The sequence below is a fragment of the Clarias gariepinus genome, chromosome 19 (assembly GCF_024256425.1).
Source record: "Clarias gariepinus isolate MV-2021 ecotype Netherlands chromosome 19, CGAR_prim_01v2, whole genome shotgun sequence".
In the NCBI taxonomy this organism is placed as follows: Eukaryota; Metazoa; Chordata; class Actinopteri; order Siluriformes; family Clariidae; genus Clarias; species Clarias gariepinus.
This window is the reverse complement of record NC_071118.1, coordinates 11,624,876-11,648,165: the sequence shown is the minus strand read 5'-3', so window position 1 is coordinate 11,648,165 and position 23,290 is coordinate 11,624,876. Positions and strand designations below refer to the sequence as shown.

Genomic DNA, 23,290 nt, shown 5'->3' with positions numbered 1-23,290 from the left:
TTGGGTTTAATTAATCAGTACATTAAAACATACAGTGCAACAACAAAAACAATAGATTTTGATTCCAGAGCAAATAAATGCATTCTATACAACTGTGTGCTTTCAATTGTATGTTTGTGTTACATCCTAATAACTAGACATATTGTCTCGAATGATTATGCCGTGCACTAAATGTACACTACGTGCTGTTTCTCTTTCAGACTTCTGTTATTGACAGTCAGAAGAAGAACAGCATCAGACATAAGTTAGTTTCTCTCACACTGAGGAAGAAATCAAAACTCACAGAAGAGGTGAGAACACTGTCCTATTAATAACACAATGTCAGTGCGCTTTTTCAGGTTGACATTATATATTGGGAAGAAGTGATTCAGCCAAAGGTTCAGATAAAATTATCTCTACACAATGTTCCTTCGTACTCTGAATAAAGTTAGTCAGCCAAGACAGGTTAGAGGTCGAAAGTTCTTTACTTGTGCCGTGGAGGTACAAGAGGCGTAAAATAACAGAAGCTCATAACCACAGATTTAGCATTGTGTCATAAAAGAGGAATAATTTTGATTGATGAAAAAATAAAGGCACATACAACTGGAGATACTATACAGTACCAAATACCAATAGACTAATGATTTTGCTAGCTAATGTAACCATTAAGTCTTTCATAATGATGGTAATTTAAAGGTGGGGAAACTATACAAATAAAAGAAGTTTGTCAGGAATATGAGCATTTTCCACAAATGTGTTGGTAAATTAGAAAAACTACGGTGTATTCCAAATGTCATGTCCAAACAGCAACACTGTAGCACAAGTTGAGGACTTCAGAATCTGTGATAAAAGAACATTTGAGAATCATGACCTTGGTGCTGAGAAAGAATAATAATACACTGTAAACCCTAATGCTCAAAGTAATTAAACATATTGAGTACTGTTAACTTAAATTATTACAATTAATTTAAATTAATAGACCTTGATGAGTATTTAGAACTTTTTTTTTTATATTTTTGAGTTTGTAGAAATTACACTTTTTAAGTTAGCTGAACAAATTTGATATTTTAAGTAGCCTATCTGTAAGTACTTAAGTAACAGTAACTGTCACCTTAAAGTTCCACCAACTTAAAATCTTTCAGACTAGCGATTTTGTGGCTCAGTGGTAGGTGTTTCACCTGCCATGCGAAAGGCCTAAGTTCGATTCCCAACAACTGGATGAAGTGCCTGTCCCAAGCCCAGATAAAATGAGAGGGTTGTGTCAGGAAGGGCATCTGGCATAAAACCTGCGGCAAGCTTGTGTGCAGACCGGATTGTCCTCTGTAGCGACCCATTGCCGGGAGCAGCCAAAAGACAAACAACAATTTATTTGATTTGCAACAACTAAAAATGAGTTAGGCTACTCAATAATGCAAGTAAAAAATGATTGTTATGAATGAGTACAACAAACTCAAAAACTCATAGTTCCGTTTATTTAAAACTGGAAACATGATTACTTAAAAAATTTGATGTAACTTAAATTTTCTTGAGTTTTGCCAACTTATTCGGGGTTACAGTGTAGATATAAATTTGATTAATTAAGTTAGTTTTGAATACAGTAGTTACATACTATTTTACTTGATACTGTAGTACACAGACTAATCTCAAAGTGCTTTAAAATAAAAAAGATATACTGTATAAATACCTCTAATGCTACGGCTCATTATTTGGTATGGATAAAAAAAAAATACAAAAAATATCATAATTTATCATAATATTTAGTTGGACAGTGGTGGCTCAATCGGTTAAGCTTGTGGGATACTGGGTTACTTATTGGAAGTTTAATTGGGTGTTTAAGCCCCAGCACCGGCAAGTTGCCACTGTTGAGCCCTTGAGCAAGGCCCTTAACTCTATCTGCTCCAGGGGTGCTGTATTCTCTCTGACCCCAACTCTCTAATAATTTCACTGTTGTAAGAAAACGATTTAAAATCTTGTTTGTTTTAACAACTACTGTATAAGCCTTTCATTTTGTGTGTTTTGCATGCTTTTAAAATGGTCAATAATTAAATGGTGCATAACTAAATATTATTATTAATTATAATATTTGATTATGTACCATTTTAAAAACCCACAAAAATAAAAGGCTTATAGTTAAAAACAAACAAGATTTTGGATTGTACTGAATAACAGGCCTGCTGTGATGTCGTCATAGGCATCTGCTTTTACACAACAGTTTTATAAGTCATTTAGTCATTTATAATCAACAAATAATAACCAATGAGCAATGATTTGTTAACAATGAACAGTAATAATTAATAAACAATGACCTGTTTCTTTATTTATCCAGTCACTTTGCTCTGAGAACACATATCTTTCCATGACTGGTGGATCTACAGTAGGAACAAATACTAAGGACACAAAGTGTTGTTTAAGATGACATCACAAAACATAAACATCAGATGTGTTTTCTTGCTGAATGTTCTTCAATGCCTGGTTTCGAATGTGTGCTACAGTATATCAGAACTTGCGGAATGTTTCTCATCCAATCAGATTACTCGGTCATAACGTAACTATAACCTTCCGTTAATTGTTAGCTATGTACTTTATTCTTGCAACTCTAGTACAAAACTGAAGAAACTTCAGGCAGGTCTTGGCTGATCATCTGTTAGCTACTAATTGTTGTTAGCTGTACTGTCTCTGTAATATTTCATAGACCGGTAACTAGTTAATAAAGATACGTGTTTTGGTTAGATGAGCAAACACCTGGCTGACAGCAGCTGCAGTGTACAGTGGATGCTGGAGGATCGACCCACTTCCAACCTGGAGAAACTGCACTTCATCATCGGAAATGGGATTTTACGCCCTGCCCTGAGGTTAGTTACAGTATGGCAGGTTAATCCTCCTGGATAAATATTCCTTCCCCAAGACTTATATCTTATTGGGCTTTTTTTTTTTTTTTTTTTTTTTTTGCCATGATGTCGGTTGTATCTTATTAGCTACTTGAGACCTCTAACTTACCAGTATGATCAATTCTCATATTATCATCACATTAAACACATTAAACAAAAATTTGTTTGCTATTTCTCATGGGCAGTGGTGGCTTAGTGGTAAGTTTCTTTCCTGCAGAAAGCCCAGGTGTGATTCCCATCCAGTGGACGCAGTGCTCATCCCAAGCCTGGATAAAATGGGTGCAACAACATTTTTTTCCCTTGTTTTCCTTTTACCCATAAGAGGATGGGTTTTCTTTAAAATTAGCTTTCTTTGACAGTTGCTTTCTTTTTATCATAAAAGGTTCTGGTTCTGATTGCTCAATAGTAGCTGTATTTACATCTAATTATCTGAGAACTTGATTTAAAACTCCCATTTAAATAAATACACTCCCATGAGAAATGATCTCATTGTTTATATTTAATAGAGATGAGATCTACTGTCAGATCTGTAAGCAGCTGACCCAAAATCCATCCAAAAACAGCCATGCTCGTGGCTGGATCCTGCTGTCTCTGTGCGTGGGATGCTTCGCACCGTCTGACAAATTTGTCAAAGTAAATATTTATGCTTTTACTTTCATATCAATTTATCTTCAAAAGAAATGAAATGAAAACTTTTATTGAGCCACAAATGTAATATTGTTCTTCCCTCCTGTTTCTTATCGCAGTATCTGCGGACATTCATTACCTCTGGACCTCCTGGGTACGCCCCGTACTGCGAAGAAAGACTAAAGCGCACTTCTGTGAACAAGACACGGACCCAGCCTCCCTCGTGGCTCGAGCTGCAGGTGCTGTCACTGTTTTCCCCTGCAGCCATCATGCTCACTCATTTTTCTTTATTTGGCAAACACTGTCAGGGCAAAATTCAATGCAGGCATCTAGCTATGGAGGTGAAGGTTAAGAGTCTTGCTCAAAGGTGCAATGGTGCCTCTCTCTCTCTATCTCTCTCTCGCTCCTTTAGGCCACTAAATCGAAAAAGCCCATCATGCTGCCAGTGACCTTCATGGACGGCACCACTAAGACCCTGCTAACAGACTCAGCCACTACTTCTGCAGAGTTCTGTAATGCTCTGGCAGATAAGATCGGCCTGCAGGACCGTTTCGGCTTCTCTCTGTACATCGCTCTATTCGATAAGGCATGTATCTCACAGCTTCTAGGTATAATGTAATACAATAATAACAACACTCATATATGTAATATGTATTGTTACTTTTTATGTAGAACCTGATGCACTTTAATAAATTACATGTTACTACAACAAATTACAATGATTTAGTTCAATGATGGACATCATGTATAGTAGAGATTTAAGCCGGTAACAGAATAAAATAAAATAAAATAAAATATACACACATTGTGGAGACAAAGTATATAGACAGTGCTACAGAGAATGTAAATACTACAGAGACTTTAAACATTAACAAGACTTGAGGACTAAACTACATTCAAAGGACTTAATACTTAAAACTAAAATACTTCAGAGACTTATGTGCAAATTCACTTTGTAGTCATTTTAGACCGTCAGAGAGGTCTAAAGTATGCATGTACTGTACAAACAAACAACAACAAAAAAAAAATTTTCACAGTGGCCAAGGCTTAAACATGCTAATTAGATTTTTTTCAATTAGATCTCTGAAACAGAGAGAGGTTGAGTTTTTTTTTTTTTTTTTAATCCATTAATCTGGCGGATATTTCATCAGGGACATTAACAGTTACACAATGGGGGACACATGAGAACTATGTTGACTTGTTAAGGAAACAGTACAATATGGAACCTTTAAAGTCTTATATAAGACCGCAGAGACCTGAAAGCTTTAGATACTACAGAGTCTTAAAATACTACATTATTACTAAATATACCATGTCAATTGATTACAAATAATCTGTCTAGATTAACAGCTGGTGCATTGTCTGTACTTTTTCACCTTTGCCCAAAAATGATAAGATCCATGCGTTTGCATTATTTGCATTATGATAAGATCCATGCGTTTGCAAGGGTTTTCTTTTTGCTATACTGACATTGTCCTGTAACCTATGACTTATTGCATCCATCAGCCAAAGTTTTCCATTGTTTCCCATACAGTTTGTGTGCCATTTTTGCAGGTGTCATCTCTTGGCAGTGGGAAAGACCATGTGATGGATGCAGTGTCGCAGTGTGAGCAGTATGCCAAAGAGCAAGGGGCTCAAGAACGCAATGCCCCCTGGAGGCTGTTCTTCAGGAAAGAGATCTTCACGCCTTGGCACAACCCTGGTGAGGACACTGTGGCCACGAACCTTATCTACCAGCAGATCATTCGTGGAGTCAAGTTTGGGGAGTACCGCTGTGAAAGGGTGAGAGCTGTATTTGATGTGTCTTACAACAGAGTAAACATTGTAACTTTTTTATATACTGTACATCCATTTGTTTTTTGTGATCATAGGAGGAGGACTTGGCTGAGCTGGCATCTCAGCAGTATTATGTAGACTATGGGGCAGAGATTCTTCAGGAACGTTTGTTGAGCCTCATCACCTCGTACATCCCAGAGCGAGAGATCAGCGCCTCCAGAACTGTGGACAAGTGGGCTCAGGTTATAATGTCAGCGCACAAAAAGGTAAGCACAAAACAATAAATTGTTACTCGGGTAAAAAAAAATAATAATTGTGCCAGTTTTATGGCTGGGCAAAATCAGATATTTGCTAAAAAAGATGGTAAATTGAGACAAATTGCTTAGGGTGTGAGATGCAAATAAAACAATGTTTACTACTAATTACCTACTGCTGACTTCTGCTTATTTTTGGCCAAAAATAAAGCAACAATTAAGTGCAATCATTAGCTCTGTTTTCAATTAGGGATTATGTCAGCAACATCACAATACCAATGTGTATTATACAGTGCCGGCATCACAGGTGGCAATCAGACACACCCAACTAAATGGGTGACTTTCCTACATTGTTGGACCACAAAACTTTCAACCACCTTTAAATCTTGGCTCAATGTAATTTTTCATCAGTTGAGACAAATTTTGCCAGATTTTTTTTTCTTAAACTTATTTTTTGTGTAGATATAGGAAATGTAATTAGTATGGTAATGGAATTTAATGCAAATGATTCCAAGGAAACCACTTTCCATTTTTGAAGTTCATTACCTATTCACTATTTTGAACAGAACTGCAGTGAGACGTGATTATGTTAATAAAAGGAAATTAAACTTCACAAGCACTCATGTTCTTTAAGATGTGACTTGCACTTTCTATTCCTTTATATTGTACCAGTGTAAGTACTGGTCATTGACGAGAAAATAATTTTTAGAAATAGTTAAAAGGTTAAAACAAAAAATAAGCTGATCAGCTTTAATATAATCAGTGATATTATTATTCCAGGTTAAAGCCCACGTACATGTCTTTCTGTACAGCAGACATACCTTATTAACACAAATAAATAAAAAAAATTAAGGTTGACAATCTTACATCATACGCTAAGTTATATTTCTTTCATTGTCAGCCAAATACACTTCGGATAAAGATTAAGTTTTGTCTTGAATTGACAGCAATGTGTTAAAAATAACTTTATTTTAGCGCTGTTATTTTAGCAGTAAAAATATGAAAAAAATTACTAATCCCAGTAGCATATAACTGTTCATAACATCACTTTAACTCACCATTTTGATTTCACTTATGGTGCGGGTTAAACTTCAGGCAGATATCTAAGTACTGCAAAAGTTTTATTAAAATCTGTTCAGCAGTCGTTTTAAGACGTGTCCACAGTTTGGCGCATGCGGAGAACGCTGACAAAAAATTGTGGTTCATAATTTGGCACAAAACTACATATAACCTCATTTTTACTCAACATTTTGGTTTCATTAATGGCGCTATAGCGAGGACTGGCAAAGTTTCATTCAATTCTGTCCAGACAGTTTTGCATGATGCTGTGGCAAAATCTGGCTGGACAGACAGAAAAAAATATAGACACAAATTTTTTTGAGTCCAACAATGTATGAAACGTAAACATATACTGTAATTGAAAGAGCAAGTTCAGATAAAACTTTTCTTTTATTTATATAGATATTCAATAAAACTCTTCTTACTGTACCAGAGGTAGGTGAACATTTTGCTAATTTTATGGAGATTAGTAGATCTATACATTTTATGAGTGGATAATTGTATTAGTAAACATAATTATATTTAATTGTTAAAAATAAAGAATTACTTGAAGTAATGTTGAACAGTGTGTATTACTGTGTTCTCTGAGACATTGGTACCATTATGTCTGTTCTGCTGGCCACTGTCATTAACATTTGGCCATGAGTCATTTTCTAATTTATGTGTGTGCCAAAGGGGTGTATTCTCATTATAATCTGCTTCGTCTCTCTGTACCTGGTGTTATAGGCTGTGATCAGAAATTAGACTGAATAAAATGATTCAGCCTTTTTGTGGCCTCAGGCACACAAGGTGGAACATAGTCTTTGTTCTTTATTGCAGCTATGAGGTTGCAGGACGCTGCAAATCACATTTATTAGACATCTAAATGTAAAGTACCTACTTCTAAAATGACAAAACATTTGTTTTAAAATTAGGTTTGTCTCACAAGTCCTTTTGCTAACAGACAGTATTATGGTACAGATGAATATAGTAATATATCAGTCGTGTCAAGCTAAGTTATTATATACTGTAGTACCCACAGTGGCCTGTAAGTGTGGATTAAACTATCCAACAGCAAATCAGAAAACACCAGCAGTAACACCAAAACATACGAACACATTTGGGAACATATCAACATTCATTAAAAATCAAAGAGCAAGGTCTTTATTGAACGCTGTGAATCTATGACATTCTCAAGAAATAAGAATTGGCCATTTGTGTGTGTGTGTGTGTGTGTGTGTGTGTGTGTGTGTGTGTGTGTGTGTGTGTGTGTGTGTGTGAAAGCAGCATAAAACTTGAATTAAATTGTAAATTATACAGTTACAGTCACTAATAGCACAACATATTCTAATTTTGCAACATACAAAACATACACAGCGTTAATTAACTTTAACTTTAAGAATGCAGCCTAAGGATTGAGTGATGATAACTGAGGAAACATTAATTACTTTTCCCCCTTTCAAGGGTGGCCAGTTTAATTAGCCTTCTGCTTCCCATAGGCCAATGTGATGGACCTGAATCTTTAATGACGCAAGAAATCTATATTATGGATTCTCTGAGCAGCTTATTATTGCATATGCTCATTAAATATGATGCGCATTAAAAGGTCCTGTTAGGACTGATGGGGACAGGGAGGAAAGAGGTTCGAGTTATTGACCGTTTAATGTCCGCAGGGAATCCACACACAGAAGAGTTTTGATCTGCAGAGAGTGAAGGAGGACGTGGTGGATTTTGCTCGGTTCAGGTGGCCTTTGCTTTTCTCACGTTTCTTCGAGGCCTTCAAGTTCTCAGGTATTCTCATTGTTTTACCTTGCTGGGCAAATGTCCACTACTTAAAATGAGATAGCTACTTCTCCAGAAATAATGTTACCTAAGCTAGCATGCTACCATTAGCTGTGATGGAATTAAACTATGCTAAGCAGTACATCAGGCTAAACAAAGTATAGTGATGACATTACACATTCTTGAAAATCGTATTATGTTTAATGTTGTAAATCTCCAGGACCCAGTCTGCCAAAAAATGATGTGATAGTGGCAGTGAACTGGACCGGAATTTACTTTGTGGATGAACAAGAGCAGGTCCTTCTGGAACTTTCTTTCCCAGAGATCACTGCCATATCCAGCAGCAGGTCAGTAATATTGTATTTCTGTTTTCCTCAGAACCACTGAACAAAAAATGTTAAAGGTAATATAAATAGACCATGGTTAAATGACTTCATAAAATCTTAATAAAGAACTGTCTGTTCCAATTATAAACTTTCTGTAATTATATATTCAACACACTCAACATTTCACTCTCCCATGAAAGCTTAAGATTGAGCTCAGGCATGCATTACATTAATTATCACTTCCTTTGTAGACAATAGGTGCCTATCCCCTGAGGTTTAACAGACTTTTTGAGGAACTAAACAAAGGAATCAGAACTTTAGCGCACAGGTTGATGTATAGATCTATATAATGTTGGTCATTATAGAATTGTTTTGTTATTTGAATGACATAAACACTTTAAATTGACTCTATAGTGCAGCACAGCAGAAACATTATGTACCCTGAAGATAGAACTACATCTGTGGTCCAGAAATAAATTAGTTTTGGTTTTTCTGGTGAAATTGCCCCAAACCCATTGTTCACACTAACAGGCAAGTTTGCATCAGCTTTATTTGTTTATTTTAATTATTTATTTCATTTATTTCCTTTTATTTAAAGTCATGAGCAAAAGATAGTATCCCCAATGGTTAATTTTGTGTTTCTGTGTAAAAACGTAATTAAAATGTATCTGATTGTAGCAGGTTTTATTATTATTAGGCAAATACAACCTCATACAATTTTTTCACTGTGCCATTATTTAACAATAATTAAGCCAAAAAGTAAAGTTTATAGAAAAGTCTTCCTGTTCGAAAATAACTTGGGTTTATTAGTGAAACTAAATAAACTCAAACACAAATGCGAACACAAATCCCCTGCTTCTCAAGCAGGACTAATACTTATCTTTTCTTTTTCTTTTCAGTTTTTCTTTTTTAGTTTTTTCTTTGCTCTTTTTCTTTTCTTTCCAGTTTTCTTTTCTCTTTTTTAGTTATTTTTTCTCTTTTTCAATTTTTTTTCTCCTTTTCTTCTCTTTCCCTTTTCAATTTTTTATTTTTTTTAAGTTTCTTTTTCAGTTTTCTTTTCTCTTTTTCAGTTTTTCTTTTCCCTTTTGGTTTTCTCTTTTTCCTTTTCAGTTTTCTTTTCTTTTTTCCAATTTTTCTTTTCTTTTAGTTTTTTTTCTCTTTTCAGTTTTCTCCTTTTTAGTTTTTTTCTTTTCTCTTTTCTCTTTTCAGTTTTTCTTTTTCTGCTGACCATGCGTTTGCCTGTCACAAAACCTGCGACATTACAGTAATTGTTTCCTGTATGACTTTATCATTTTCCATTATAACATTGCTCCAGTTCATTGAGATTGTATGACCCAATTACAACCTTGCTTTAGCTGCTTTAGGTGTTTTAGGTGCCAAACAACTCTACTTTGGTCTCATCTATACATACAGTAGGACATTTTTATACATGAAACCTCAGTCCTGTTTCCATGTTCTTTTTAGAAAGAAAATGCTTTCTCCTGGCACCCTTCCAAACAAACCATACTTGTTCAGTCTTTTTCTGAATGTACTGAGATGGACTTTAACACGCTTAGTGAAGGAGTGAAGAGTCTGAGATGTAGCTCTTGGGTTTTTGTATTTCTTAGAGCATTGCATGAGATCCTTCAGGTGATTATGCTGGAATGTTCCCTTCTTGGAAGATTGGTAACTGTCTTGAATGCTTTTCGCTTGTTATAAAGTTTCTTACTGTGGAATGTTGAACTCCAAATTGTTTGGGAATGGTTTTTAACACTTTCTAGATTGATGCATCAACAATGCTTCTCTAAGACCATTGCTTATATCTATGTGCCCTGTTGGCATTGTGTTAACACACACCTGAATGCTCCAAACCAACAAACTGCTAAAACATATGCTTTTCTGGGGTCTGCACACCTTCTGATGATCAATTTAACAAGGGCAGATGATTTGTAGCACCTTGTTGCAACTTACTCTCTAAAATGTGAAGTGAAGGCAGAAAGAGGGTCCTTTTCCCCCACATTTTTTCCCACATAGATTTCACACATTTTATTTATTTATTTTGCTTTATAAATAATGGCATGGTGAAAAAAGTTACATGTTATTATTTATCTGAGGTTGTATTTGCCTAATACTAAGACCCACTACAAACTTTTACATATGACTGTGGATCTGTGAAAAGAAGTAGTTTCAGTTTCAATCAGCTGTTAGACAAATGAAGAGTGCAACAGTGTGACAATATGACAACTGCCATTTAAATCAAGATTCTCTTAATTTCCAATTTGAATGTAACATATAAAATGTGTTTGATTCAATCCTATGACACATGTACAGTGAAACCTCGGATTGCGAGTAACACGGTTTGTGAGTGTTCCGCAAGACGAGCAAAGATTTCTAATAAATTTTGTTTTGAAAAATGAGCAAGTCTTGGTTGACAAGTACCGAGTATCATGTATCACACATGCACTTCTTGTTTTGACGCCGAGCATCAGCGCGCGTGTAGGTTTTCTTATAACACACGTGTGTGCGCGTGTGTAAATCAAAAGAAAATCTCATTAGAAGGTTAAAAATCAATTTTCTCCCTCAGCCCTTTCTGTTGTTATGTGTGTGTGCACGCAAAATTTGACACTGTGCCAGTTTACACACTCTCTCTCGTGATGGGAGGGGCTTCACACACACACACACACACACACACACACAGCGCCTGCAGGCATAAACGGAAACACTTATCTGTCAGGATTTATTTTTTCCTTTTTTTAAAAGGTAAAGTGCAGGTTAATTTGTTTTATTTTTACTTTAGATTTTGTGTTAATTTTTTTATGTATTTTTTTTTGGGGGGGGGGGGGGGCTGTGGAACGAATAATTTGAGTTTCCATTATTTCTTATGGGAAAATGTGTTTTAGAATACTTGCACATTACAGGAATTAAGCTGGGAATTATTGCCACATTCCCCGTACAGTCCTGACGTCCCTCCAAGCCATTTCCACCTGCTTGGGCCATGAAAGAATTTCCTGGAAGGTGAGCGTTTTAGACCTGAACAGGCAGTCCAAACATGGCTCCAACACACTAAGAAAACTTTCTACCTGTATGGTATCCAAGCACTATTGAAACACTGGAATGTCATGACTGTGTTCTGTTATTCTTCATCAAAAGTCCTGGTTTGACCTGAACACCCCTTATAATGTAGACCACTTGGTTTGCTTATCTTCTAATTCTATTGATTTCTTCTTTGCTCCCCTTACAGAGGAGGAAAGCTCCAGGGTCAGAGTTTCACCCTGGCAACCATTAAAGGAGATGAATACACCTTTACCTCTAACAATGCTCAGGACATTTGTGACCTGGTTGATACCTTTTTAGATGGGCTAAGAAAGAGATCAAAGTTTGCAGTGGCTCTTGCGGATAGCTATAACCATGGTAATCCATGTGCAACACATTACAGAGATAAAAAAGTATACATTTTTATGATTGATCCATGACTCTTGGTGGTATGTTGCTTTTTGTAGATAGGCACGACTCGTCGTTTCTGACATTCTCAAAAGGAGATCTTATCCTGCTGGATGAACACACAGGAGAGGACCTATTGACCTGGGGCTGGGCCCACGGAGTCAATGATAGGACTAAGAAAAGAGGAGACTTCCATGCAGACCGCGTTTATGTGCTTCCCTCCCTTACCAGACCGCAATATGATATTGTGGCAAGTCTGCTTTTCTTTCAGCTAATAATTACATTACATGATACATGATCGTCTCAGGACATACATTTGGTGCATGTTGTAATGAGTTGATTTGGAATTAAGATTTAGCTTCATGGTTGCTTTTTTCCATGTGGTTTTTAACATATATATTTTTCTTAAAAAGAAGGGGGGGCCCAAACTTCCACTTAATATAACGTTTTTGTAGTCTTTTACTGTTTAGACTTGTATACGTTGAAAGGACCAGTGTCCACCACCTCACATGTTTAAGGTCCTTGATTTTTCAACCACTTATTATATTGTCTATGTGAAGTTTGAAGAGTATCCGGTTTCCCGTGTGGGTTCTCTGATAGGTGGATTAACAAGTCTAGTTATGAGTGAGTGTATTAATATACTGTATATTTGTGTGGTACCCTGCAATGACTGGTGCCATGTCTAGGTACAGGCTCTAAATTACTTTTCACTTTCCATTTCAGACATTGGTTAGCATGTCTCAAGAGCAGTGTAAGGACTCAATAAGTCTATCACAGCTGAGTCTTTTGGATGGCGAAGAAAAAGTGAAGCCCTACACATTGGAAGAGTTTTCCTACGATCATTTCAGGTACATTAATACTCCCTTATTTTTTATTTCCCTTTTCTTCTATAATCACTTTTCTTTAGATAATACTTACTTTTAAAATTATGCCGTCTCATTTCCTAACTCTCATTCGTAGGAAAATATTTCAGTTTAAGTTTTGTGTTATGATGTTTTCTGGTATCTGGCAGACCTCCTCCTAAGAGCACTCTAAGCCGTGTGATTACAAAAGGCAGGTTGAAGGATAAGCTGTGGTGCTGGACACGAGAACCTCTTAAACAACCTTTGCTAAAGAAGGTCCTTAACCACGAGGAGCTTTCACAGGATGCTTGCCTGGCCTTCATTGATATCCTTTACACACCCATCATACTATGGCATTTGTTATTTACAGTGCATTACTTGCATTACAGTACTTCAGTGCTGCATATATATACATACTGTTGATCTGTTATTGATCCTTGACTTCTTTGATCTACCTATTATGAAATATATGGGTGACTACCCAGCCAAAAGAACACGCTCAGTTAATGAACTCACTGATCAGATCTTTGAAGGATCTATGAAGGCTGAGTCCCTGAAGGATGAGATCTTCTGTCAGATCATTAAACAGCTCACTGAGAATAATGTCATGTAAGTCACTTCATCAATTGAATTAGCTAGATCTAATTTTCTGTCCGAAATTTGCATTCGTTGGTTTTGCATTCTTTAGTCTTGCTAGACACTATACCTAGACCTTGGTTTACTGACTATGTTCCAGGTATATTCATATATATAGATGGTTAAATATTTTGTCTAAATATTCTTTTAAAATTTGTGAATCGACACAAGTAATTATTTAGCCCTGGCTCTACATTTAAGAAGAAGTCAAGACTGACCCCGTGTGTTTCATCTACGCAGGTACAGTGAGGAAAAGGGCTGGGAACTGCTGTGGCTTTGCACTGGCCTTTTCCCTCCCAGCAACATCCTCCTGCCTCACGTGCAGAAATTTCTCCAGTCCAGGAAGCATCACTCGCTGGCCCCAGACTGCATGCAGCGACTACAGAAAGCCTTGCGGTAAGGCTAGCAAAAAAGTATTACATACTCGAAAGAAAACAATGTAGCAAACACATAGCCCATGTGCTAGTAAACATGTTCTCACACTGTATGTGATGGCAGGAATGGCCCCAGGAAGTACCCTCCTCATCTGGTGGAAGTAGAAGCCATTCAGCACAAAACCACACAGATCTTTCACAAGGTGTATTTCCCTGATGACACAGATGAGGTCAGTCGTCTTGTAGTGTTCATACGTCTTTGTGTTCATTTACTAAAGAAATTATAGCATGACGAAAAGAATACATCCATACAATGTGTACTGTATATGCAATCGAATACACGGAATACAGAATATAGGGTAATGGAGAGTCCTTTATTGTGACTTATTGGCATTAGAGACCACTTCTATTTCACAGATCTTGACAGTGATAAATTCAAATTGAAATTTTATTTGTCACATACACAGTCATACACAGTACGATATGTGGTGAAATGCTTATATATATATAAATATTTAAAAAACAATTGACAAGAAATAAGAGAGAAATAGAAAAAGAAGCAAGAAATAAATAATTAGTTTAACTATAAGTTAGACCAAAATATAAAGGTTTTCAAAATATATAAGAAATATAAAAACTTTTCTGTACAAGACAAAATAAATTTACATTTAAAAGCAAATAAAAAGTGGAATGAAGGAAAAATGTCCAGAAGTGTGCAAATGAGCATCGTGAGTGCAAGTGTGCAATATGCAATATGTGTGCAAATGTTGCAAAGCGTGTGCAAATGTGCAGTGTCCATGGTTGTCCGGTCTACAGTGTATTGAAGTGTGTGCACAGATAAATAATGTCCATGAGTGACCGTTTCTGTGCAATGTTGCAAAAACACGGAGATGATTAGTCCTGTGTGTTAACCTGGTTGAGAGGCCATATCGCCTGCAGGAAGAAGCTCCTCCTCAGTCTCTCAGTGTTGGCCTTCAGGGAGCGGAAGCGCTTTCCTGATCGCAACAGAGAGAAAAGTCCATGGTTGGGGTGGCTGAGGTCCTTTACGATCTTCCTGGCCTTGGTCCAGCACCGCTTGCTGTAGATTGAGTGCAGGTCAGGGAGCTCGGTGCGGATGGTGCGCTCGGCCAAACACACCACCCTCTGTAGAGTTCGTCTGTCCTGCATGGTGCTGTTTCCAAACCAGGTTAAGATGTTTTCCATCATGATGCTCTTTATGGTGGCAGGAGTAAAAGTTCCTGAGCACCTTAGAGGGCAGTCTAAAGTCTCTCAAGCGCCTGAGGTGGTAGAGACGCTGCCGGGCGTTTTTCACCACGGTGTCGATGTGACAGGAGCATGACAGGTCCTGCGTGATGTGAACATTTAAAACCCCACACAGAGGGTAAATAGAGGTCATGATCAAACTCGGGTGCCACCATGCCACCCCATTTGTTTTCAAAGTAATCAAAACAATAACTAAACTTTTAGCAACTAAATTTTTCACATCCACAGCTTCCAATATAGAGATTCTGAAACCAAAGTTTAAAAAATAATAATAAGGTGATTTTGGTTGAAAATGTAATTGAGGTTGAGAATTTTCTGTCCAAATTACATCCTAACTGCAGGTTTTTGAAGTAGAATCGAGCACAAAAGCCAAGGAGTTTTGTCTGAACATTTCCAGCAAGATGCTGCTAAAGTCATCAGAGGGCTTCAGTCTGTTCGTCAAGATTTCTGACAAGGTAAAACCAACAAGCGATGTCAAAAAGCATTATTGGTTCAAAAATTAAGGCATGATTTCTGCATGGATTTATCGTTCCTGGTAGATATTATACTTTAAACTAATGTTAGTTACATCCGAGCAATCTGATTGGATGAGAAGCATCCCACGAGCGGTGATAATGATGTACCAGCTATATGTATATTGTATGTATACTGTATGTATAAGTCCCAGATGTGTCACTAGCATAGGTGAAAGTAGGTCGGTACAGTCCGCAGTACTGAGGAGAGAGCACCCACCTGTCAAAAAAAAACATATTTAAAAACAGTCACAGAAGCTTTCAGCAAGAAAACACATCTGATAACATTGTGGCATGCTGTATCCAGCAGTACATCACTAACCCCAACCCTAATCCTCTCATGTAATGTTGCTCAAGTATATCCTCAATTATAAGACCACAGCTAACAATATTAGAGATGTAATCAATATAAAGGATAGCTGTCCTGGCAGCCATACTGGTGCTTCAGAGTTGTCAACATATGACCAATGATGATAATAATAATGATAATAATAATAATAATAATAATAATAATAATAATACAGTAGTAATTACACTTTTTCAATACCTCTAAAGCTATCCAAGAAACGTAGACCCATTTTATTTTAAATTACTTCCATCATGTACTGTTTTTAAGAAGTAACAGCTAACTCAAACTACATACACTACTCAAAGAATCATTAACTAGCTGAGCAAGCTAGGGCTTTTCTTTTTCTTTCTTCACATATGAGAAACAAGCCATCAGGGAAATGAAGTCAATGCATAGTGCATGCAACAGTCCCACACTAAAAAGATTTTAATACAGTCTGGTAAATGATTTCAATGTTCTTCAATTGAAACATTAAGATCTCCCCATATTTAATGTAAAAAATGATAAATTTGTTATGTAAATCCCTATATATACAGGTCAACATGTTTATCTGAGACAAGACAACAAGAATAGCCACCAAACACTAAGGGTTTAATCATTCTACCTGGGATATTAGGATTCTAGAGGGGGGTGGGGCTTAGGGGGTTAAAAAACATTTCTCTCATCACATTAATAATAAATTATAGTGGGGAAAACCTGATGCCTTACATTGTATGCAAATAAAAGATGTGCTACTGTATAAAGTGCAATAAAAACTTAACGCAGAGGTACAGGTTTTGGGTTTTGCTCAGTCGAGTTGGGAAGATGCAGAGGCTAACACTTTAGCCCCGGTCACAGATCACTGTCTTCATCATGAATGTGTTCTCAAAGTGACGGATGCTGTGAATATATATTAGAACAAATTGTACATTCTTCTTTGTGTAATAAAAGATATTAGAGAGATATTGTCAACTGTCTAAATTTAATTTAATTTGGTGATAATTATTCGGGAGATGATGAGTCACTTTCCATTATTTATAAGTGAAGAATAATACTGTACTGTTACCTATGGTACAGTGACTTTTTTAATACCTGACCTCCCTCGCCTGGGTTCTCTCAGGTCATCAGTGTGCCAGATGGAGATTTCTTTTTTGACTTTGTTCGACACCTCACTGACTGGATCAAAAAAGCCAGACCTGTTAAAGATGGTACAGTAATTACATTTCTTCTCAACTCATCATATTATATTTAACCTGTTGTAGACTCTGTGTAATATGCTGTTTGTGTTTAAGGTATAGTGCCTTCCCTGTCGTATCAGATATATTTTATGAAGAAACTCTGGACTAACACTGTTCCAGGCAAAGACTCAAAGGCTGACTCCATCTTTCACTACTACCAGGTAAAAATGATGTTTTTATGTATTGAATACACTGGTGAATTCTTAAATCATTTATTTCTGGTGTTGATAATTGTTTTTTTAATATACTTTTTATTATAATAGAAGCTTTGACAGTAATGCAAATTATTACTAGTCCTGATCTTCCCATGGAATTTTAAGCTTAAAGTGTCATGTATACATGACAGCTTTGTGTATTTGTTCTGTTTTTGGTGTAGGAACTGCCTAAATACCTACGTGGATACCACAAGTGTTCTCATGAAGAGGCCTTCCAGCTTGCAGCTCTGATTTACAGGGTAATGTTTGAAGAGGATAAATCAGAGTTTATTCACTTCCATAAGATGATGAAAGAGCTCATCCCTCAGGATCTGATCAATGAGCTTTCACCTGATGACTGGAAACGGGTGAGTGAGAGAAAGAAAATGCCAAGCACTGTTCACATCATTTACATCTCTTTATGATTATGTGGAAATAACGTAATGTAGGAATTATACAAAAAAAAACTAATACTGTATATATTTGAATTATAGGTATATATATTTGCATTGCAATGTAATGATTACAGTATGCACATTAGTTAGGATTTCTATGATGGGTGTGCTATGCCAGTAGTTACAGTAAAGTTATTTTGAATACCCAAGCATATAGCATCATGGTACTGCAACACAGCAAATGCAAAAGCTTCTCAGTTAGTTTAGAAAAGTATTCTGATTCCATCCGTTCCACGTATGGTGATAATGGATGGTAACAGCACTGGAACGGTTAACTATATGTATTAGTCTGCATCACAGGTGTCCTACAATTGTTAAATAAACTAACCATCCAACATTAGTGAAAGTATGGTCCCACCATCTCTCAGGGTTCTGGTTGCATTCAGACTCTGTTCTGGCACGTATAGCTGAGTCTTTGGCAATCTTTAAACGACAACTCAAGACGTATCTGTTTCTTCAGTACTTTCCTATTCCAACTGTGTTTGACTGATGGCACTTAGTTAGTAACCTAGGAACACAGAGTAAGTATCTATCCGATGACAGAACCTTTAAAGCACTTTTTGTAAGTTGTTCTGGATAAGATGTCTGCCAAATGCCTAAATGTAAATGGTAGGTCGGTACGGTCCGCAGTCCTGAGAAGAGAGCGGCTGCCTGCCAAAACCCATATTCAAATACATGCACGGAAAAATATTTAGCAAGAAATCAAATCTGATGACAAAATGTCACCTTAAACATTATTCTCCTCACCTTTTGTCTTCTAGTATCGATAAGTATTAATAAGAATTTAAATTACTTTCACAGCTGTTTTTACACTGTCGATCGCTAACTTTCGGTCTTATCTCTGTTAGTTAGTTCCCACCAATCACAAATAGATATGTGTGGCGGAAAAAAATTACTGGTTTAAAAAATACAAAACACTTTCACTTACTCACTCATCTTCTATACCGCTTTATCCTGTATTTAGGGTCGCTGGGACCTCAAACCTATACCCGGAGGCTTAGGACACAAGGCAGGGTACACCCTGGAAAGGGTGCCAATCTATCGCAGAGCACACACACATACACACAGTCACAAACTACGAGCAATTTCGGGTATGCCAATTAGCCCAATCTGCATATTTTTGGACTGTGGGAGGAATCCGAAGTACCCGGAGGAAACCCACCAAGCACGGGGAGGACATGCAAACTAAATGCGAGACAAATCAGAATATTTTTATGATAAATGGTGTTTGTGGAACTGTTGTATAAACGCAATATCACACTCAAGGTCATGCTGTTGTATTGAATATCAAACAGCTATGCTGATATATAGCACAACAAGCCTCACTCCCATGTGATTTTGCTTAATTATAAAGAAATTTCATCATTAACGAATGTTGTAAAACAGGTGTTACAAAGGTGCAGCCCAAGTCCTGCAGGCATCACAGCCATGCTGATATTCAACAATTGTAAACAACAACAACAACAACAACAAAACTATAAAATACTTCATAATTTTAATTAGTTACTTTTTTATTAGTTGGTATGTGTATCTATTACTCCTTATTTTCAAACTATTTACTTTACTAAGTTTCTTTTCTCTACAGTCTATTGTGATGTGCTTTAACCAACATGCTGGAAAACATCAGGAAGAAGCCAAACTCATGTTCCTGACAATCATCTTCAAGTGGCCCACTTTTGGATCAGCCTTTTTCGAAGTCAAAGTAATTTTTTTTAGTGTACAAGTAATGTCTGCAGATAAATAACACTGGTCATGCCATAACAGTAAAATTCTGAATAGAAACTCAATAGGTATTAACCTGCTTATGATGCTAATGAACCTGTTTTTTTTTTTATTATTCATTTCATAGCAAACCACAGACCCGAATCTACCGGAGTTACTACTGATAGCAATCAACCAGCATGGTGTTAGTCTGCTTGATACAGCAACAAAGGTAAAGTGGAAAAAAAGCAAAGAAGTCTACCTGCTGCATAATCTTAATATGCTTTATACAACAGTCAGTTCCAAGCGAGTATTGTAACATTTAACAGTAACATCCCAGTTGTTCTACAATTGTTAAATACATTGAACAGTCAATCAAGAAGACTACAGACTACTATGTCTTGTCTGACTGAATTAAATACTTGTAAAAAATGTTTACAACTTTTCCATTTTTCCATTTTACTGAACTACAGCATGCTCTTCTGCTCTTCACAGGATATCATAATGACGCACCCCTTCACCAAAATCTCTAACTGGAGCAGTGGGAACACCTACTTTCACATCACCATTGGTAACCTCATGAGAGGCAGCAAACTGCTCTGTGAGACGCCACTGGTGAGTCAGAAAGATCTATGTAATGATTTCCTCTGTAGCACTGTAAGTGAGACACAATGCCGTCAAACCTCACAGAAAATTTTGCAAAAATACTTCCCTTGTCTGACCACAGGGCTACAAAATGGATGACCTACTGACATCTTACATCAGTCAAATGATGAGCACCATGACCAAACTGCGCAGCTCCTGTGGAAACAGCAACTAGCCAGCATCATGAACAAAGAACCATAATAAAAATGCCTTTTGTGTTTAAATCTCTTACACTCAAAAATATATATATTTTTATCCCTTATGTTTTGTTGTGATTTCATTTTTTTATTAGCTGTGGTATGTATAATAATTAGGAAAAAGATATAATCAAAAAGGTAAATATTAATCTTAACATTTATTAATTGCTATAATTATCAATTATTATATTACATATTCTAATTATTAGTGTTAAATATATAATTAATAAATTATATTATTTTATTTTTATACTCTTATTGGCTTTAATTAATTATGTATGTACATATTATTAATAAGATTGGATTATATAAGTTCAATATTGTAATTTTTATAATGTTGTTTAATTAAATTATTCCAATTAAGAGATTTATAATATTTAATAAGTTAAATTAATATTTAATTCATTTTAAAAAATCCCCTCTCTACTGGGTAGAGAGCCTTAAGCCTTACTGTACCTTATTTACTGCTTCATAAAATTACTACACAGTTTCAAAAAATCAGAAATATAACCAATAAATGCACCAGTATGAAAAATATAGTTTGTGTAAACAAAAAGTATTGTATGCTGCAAAAAAATGTTGTATACAATACTTCTTGTTTACACAAACCATATTTTTTGTCGTTTTGTGAAAAATAAATCATTTTCTGTAAAAACATAATAAAAATCATCTGATCATAGCAGGTCTTAGTTTTAGGCCGAACACAAACCTTAGACAAACTAAGAACTTTTTTCCATAAAAGCATAACTAGAAAAAGACTGAACAAGTATGGTTTGTTTGGAAGGGTGCCAAGAGTAGCCTCTTCTGTCTAAAAAGACAGTTTACAAAACTGCAACTAAACAAACCACAAGGCTTCTGAAACATGAACAAATTAGATAAAAGTAGAGTTGTTTCGCCTTAATGCCCAGCACCAAACCATTTTATTTCTGTAGAAACAAACCATACCCAGTGTCAAGCACGGCAGTGGAGGGGTGATGATTTGGAATTGTTTTTATCAATTAATAAAATTGAAGGTAAATGAACAGACCAGAAATCCAAATTAAATTGGTATTAGGTGTGACCACCCTTTGCCTGAAAAACCAGAATTGCCATCATTTCATTAAAGTAACAGCTTTTGTGAACTTTGGCAGGCAGGTAGGTTGTTCCAAACATTTCGGAGAACTAAGCACAGACCTTCTTAGTTTTTAGACTGCCTCAAATCCTTCTGTCTTTTCGTGTAATCCCAGACAGACTTGATGTTGAGATCAGGGCTATGTGGGGGCCAAACCATAACTTTCAGGACTTCTAGTTCTTCTTTATGCTGAACATAGTTCGTAACGTTCTCCAGCCCTTTGGTAAACAACTTGCCTCCTGCTACAGCCAATTATTCAAATTTTTTAAATATTAAAAAAAAAAAAAAAATTAAATCTTTTATGTGTAGTTGATTTGCTTAGCCTTGTTTCCTTGTCGGAAGTATGGAGTTTGGGCGCAAATCTTCCATGAAGACCTCTTGACATTTCTAACAGGACTTCTTCGGACAGTAGATCGGTGTACCTTGGTCCCAGAGGTTTCCACCAGTTCCTTGCCAATGGCACTGCTGGACAACTTCTGATGTCGATAAAAAAGTAAGCATTACTGTATGTGTCTTTCATCTGCTGCACTAAGTTTCCTTGGCCAACCACTGTGTCTTTGGTCCTTAACATTGCCATTTCTTCAAATTAGCTTAAAAAGCACATCTTAAAACTCCAGTCTGCTTTGAAATTGTGCCCTTGGAGAGACCTTGCTGATGCAGTAAAACCACCTTCTATCATGTTGCTGTGCTCAGTCTTGACATGGTTTACAAGCTGGGATATGAAACTGTCTTCCACAAGCCTCCTAGACAGCCGTTTTTGTTTCAGTTAATGACTGTATTTCATACCCACATTTGAAATTGATAATCATTAGCACCTGCTTGGTATAAATGGTTAATCATACACCTGACCTTGCTCCTACAAAATCCTTGACTTTGTGCAAGTATACAAGTGTAAGAATTTATACTGGTTTAAAGCCAAAAAGTAGTCACTCCAAATATGGATTTGATTTAGATTTTTCTTTTGTTTGCTCACTTTACATTTTGTGTTGTTGGTGGTGGTTCCGCAACCCTTCCATTTTATCAAAATAAATGAACCCAGGCCTTCTGCATGGCAGGTCAGAAACCTACACTGAGCCACCAATGCTCACTTTGCAATTGGTAAATTGGTAAAAAAAAATTACCAATTACAACATATCTTTTGAAAAGCATTCTAAGTTGAAAGCATTGTTAGTACAGCATTTCATCACATCTGCTGAAAACTACTGCACATTACTGGATATATAATTTATACATTTAATAAATCCACGTTGCAAAGCAAACATTTGTGCACATGACCATCATCTCTAAATCTAAAAAAGCCGCTGAAGCCTTTTGTAGCAATTTATTACAGTAATTGCCTTTTGGGAAAAATAACTTTTTGCAATAGAGTCCTTCTCTTTCTTGGTGGCTCTGTTTAAAAATATCCTGATCAACCATAACATTATGACCACCTGTCTGATATTGAGTAAGTCTCTCTCTACATTTTCAATATCTCGTTATAATGGAACGAGAAGGGATGGGTGGGATATATTAGGCAGTAATAAAAGTAGTTAAGTAATAAAAAGTAAAAAGTTTAGTTTTTTTCCTGAAGTTGATGTGTTGGAAGCAGAAGAAATGCCCAAGCATAAGGATTTGAGTGACTTTGACAAGGGCCAAATTGTGATGGCTAGAGGACTGGGTTAGAGTAACTCCAAACTGCAGTTCTTGTGGGATGTTCCCAGTCTG

General features: G+C 36.3%; 1 protein-coding gene across 5 annotated transcripts in view; it reads left to right on the top strand.

Annotated features, from left to right (window-relative positions):
- Positions 1-20,551, top strand: part of myo7ab (myosin VIIAb) — a 44,203-nt gene extending 23,652 nt beyond the window's left edge. For 3 of the 5 annotated variants that reach the window (XM_053478518.1, XM_053478516.1, XM_053478519.1), the window contains 24 exons: positions 201-290; positions 2,710-2,831; positions 3,374-3,500; positions 3,614-3,733; positions 3,907-4,080; positions 5,049-5,276; positions 5,366-5,536; positions 8,236-8,353; positions 8,565-8,691; positions 11,891-12,060; positions 12,150-12,340; positions 12,814-12,938; positions 13,103-13,257; positions 13,388-13,541; positions 13,809-13,964; positions 14,067-14,172; positions 15,547-15,660; positions 17,166-17,253; positions 17,338-17,444; positions 17,660-17,845; positions 19,518-19,634; positions 19,782-19,865; positions 20,129-20,248; positions 20,361-20,551. In XM_053478518.1, the coding sequence (XP_053334493.1) occupies positions 201-290; positions 2,710-2,831; positions 3,374-3,500; positions 3,614-3,733; positions 3,907-4,080; positions 5,049-5,276; positions 5,366-5,536; positions 8,236-8,353; positions 8,565-8,691; positions 11,891-12,060; positions 12,150-12,340; positions 12,814-12,938; positions 13,103-13,257; positions 13,388-13,541; positions 13,809-13,964; positions 14,067-14,172; positions 15,547-15,660; positions 17,166-17,253; positions 17,338-17,444; positions 17,660-17,845; positions 19,518-19,634; positions 19,782-19,865; positions 20,129-20,248; positions 20,361-20,453 (3,243 nt within the window). In that variant the 3' untranslated portion in view covers positions 20,454-20,551. Of the gene's footprint in view, positions 1-200; positions 291-2,709; positions 2,832-3,373; positions 3,501-3,613; positions 3,734-3,906; positions 4,081-5,048; positions 5,277-5,365; positions 5,537-8,235; positions 8,354-8,564; positions 8,692-11,890; positions 12,061-12,149; positions 12,341-12,813; positions 12,939-13,102; positions 13,258-13,387; positions 13,542-13,808; positions 13,965-14,066; positions 14,173-15,546; positions 15,661-17,165; positions 17,254-17,337; positions 17,445-17,659; positions 17,846-19,517; positions 19,635-19,781; positions 19,866-20,128; positions 20,249-20,360 lie in introns of those variants that run through there. The other 2 variants (XM_053478517.1, XR_008355823.1) reach the window with 2 other exon arrangements.
- Positions 20,552-23,290: the final 2,739 nt, after the last annotated feature.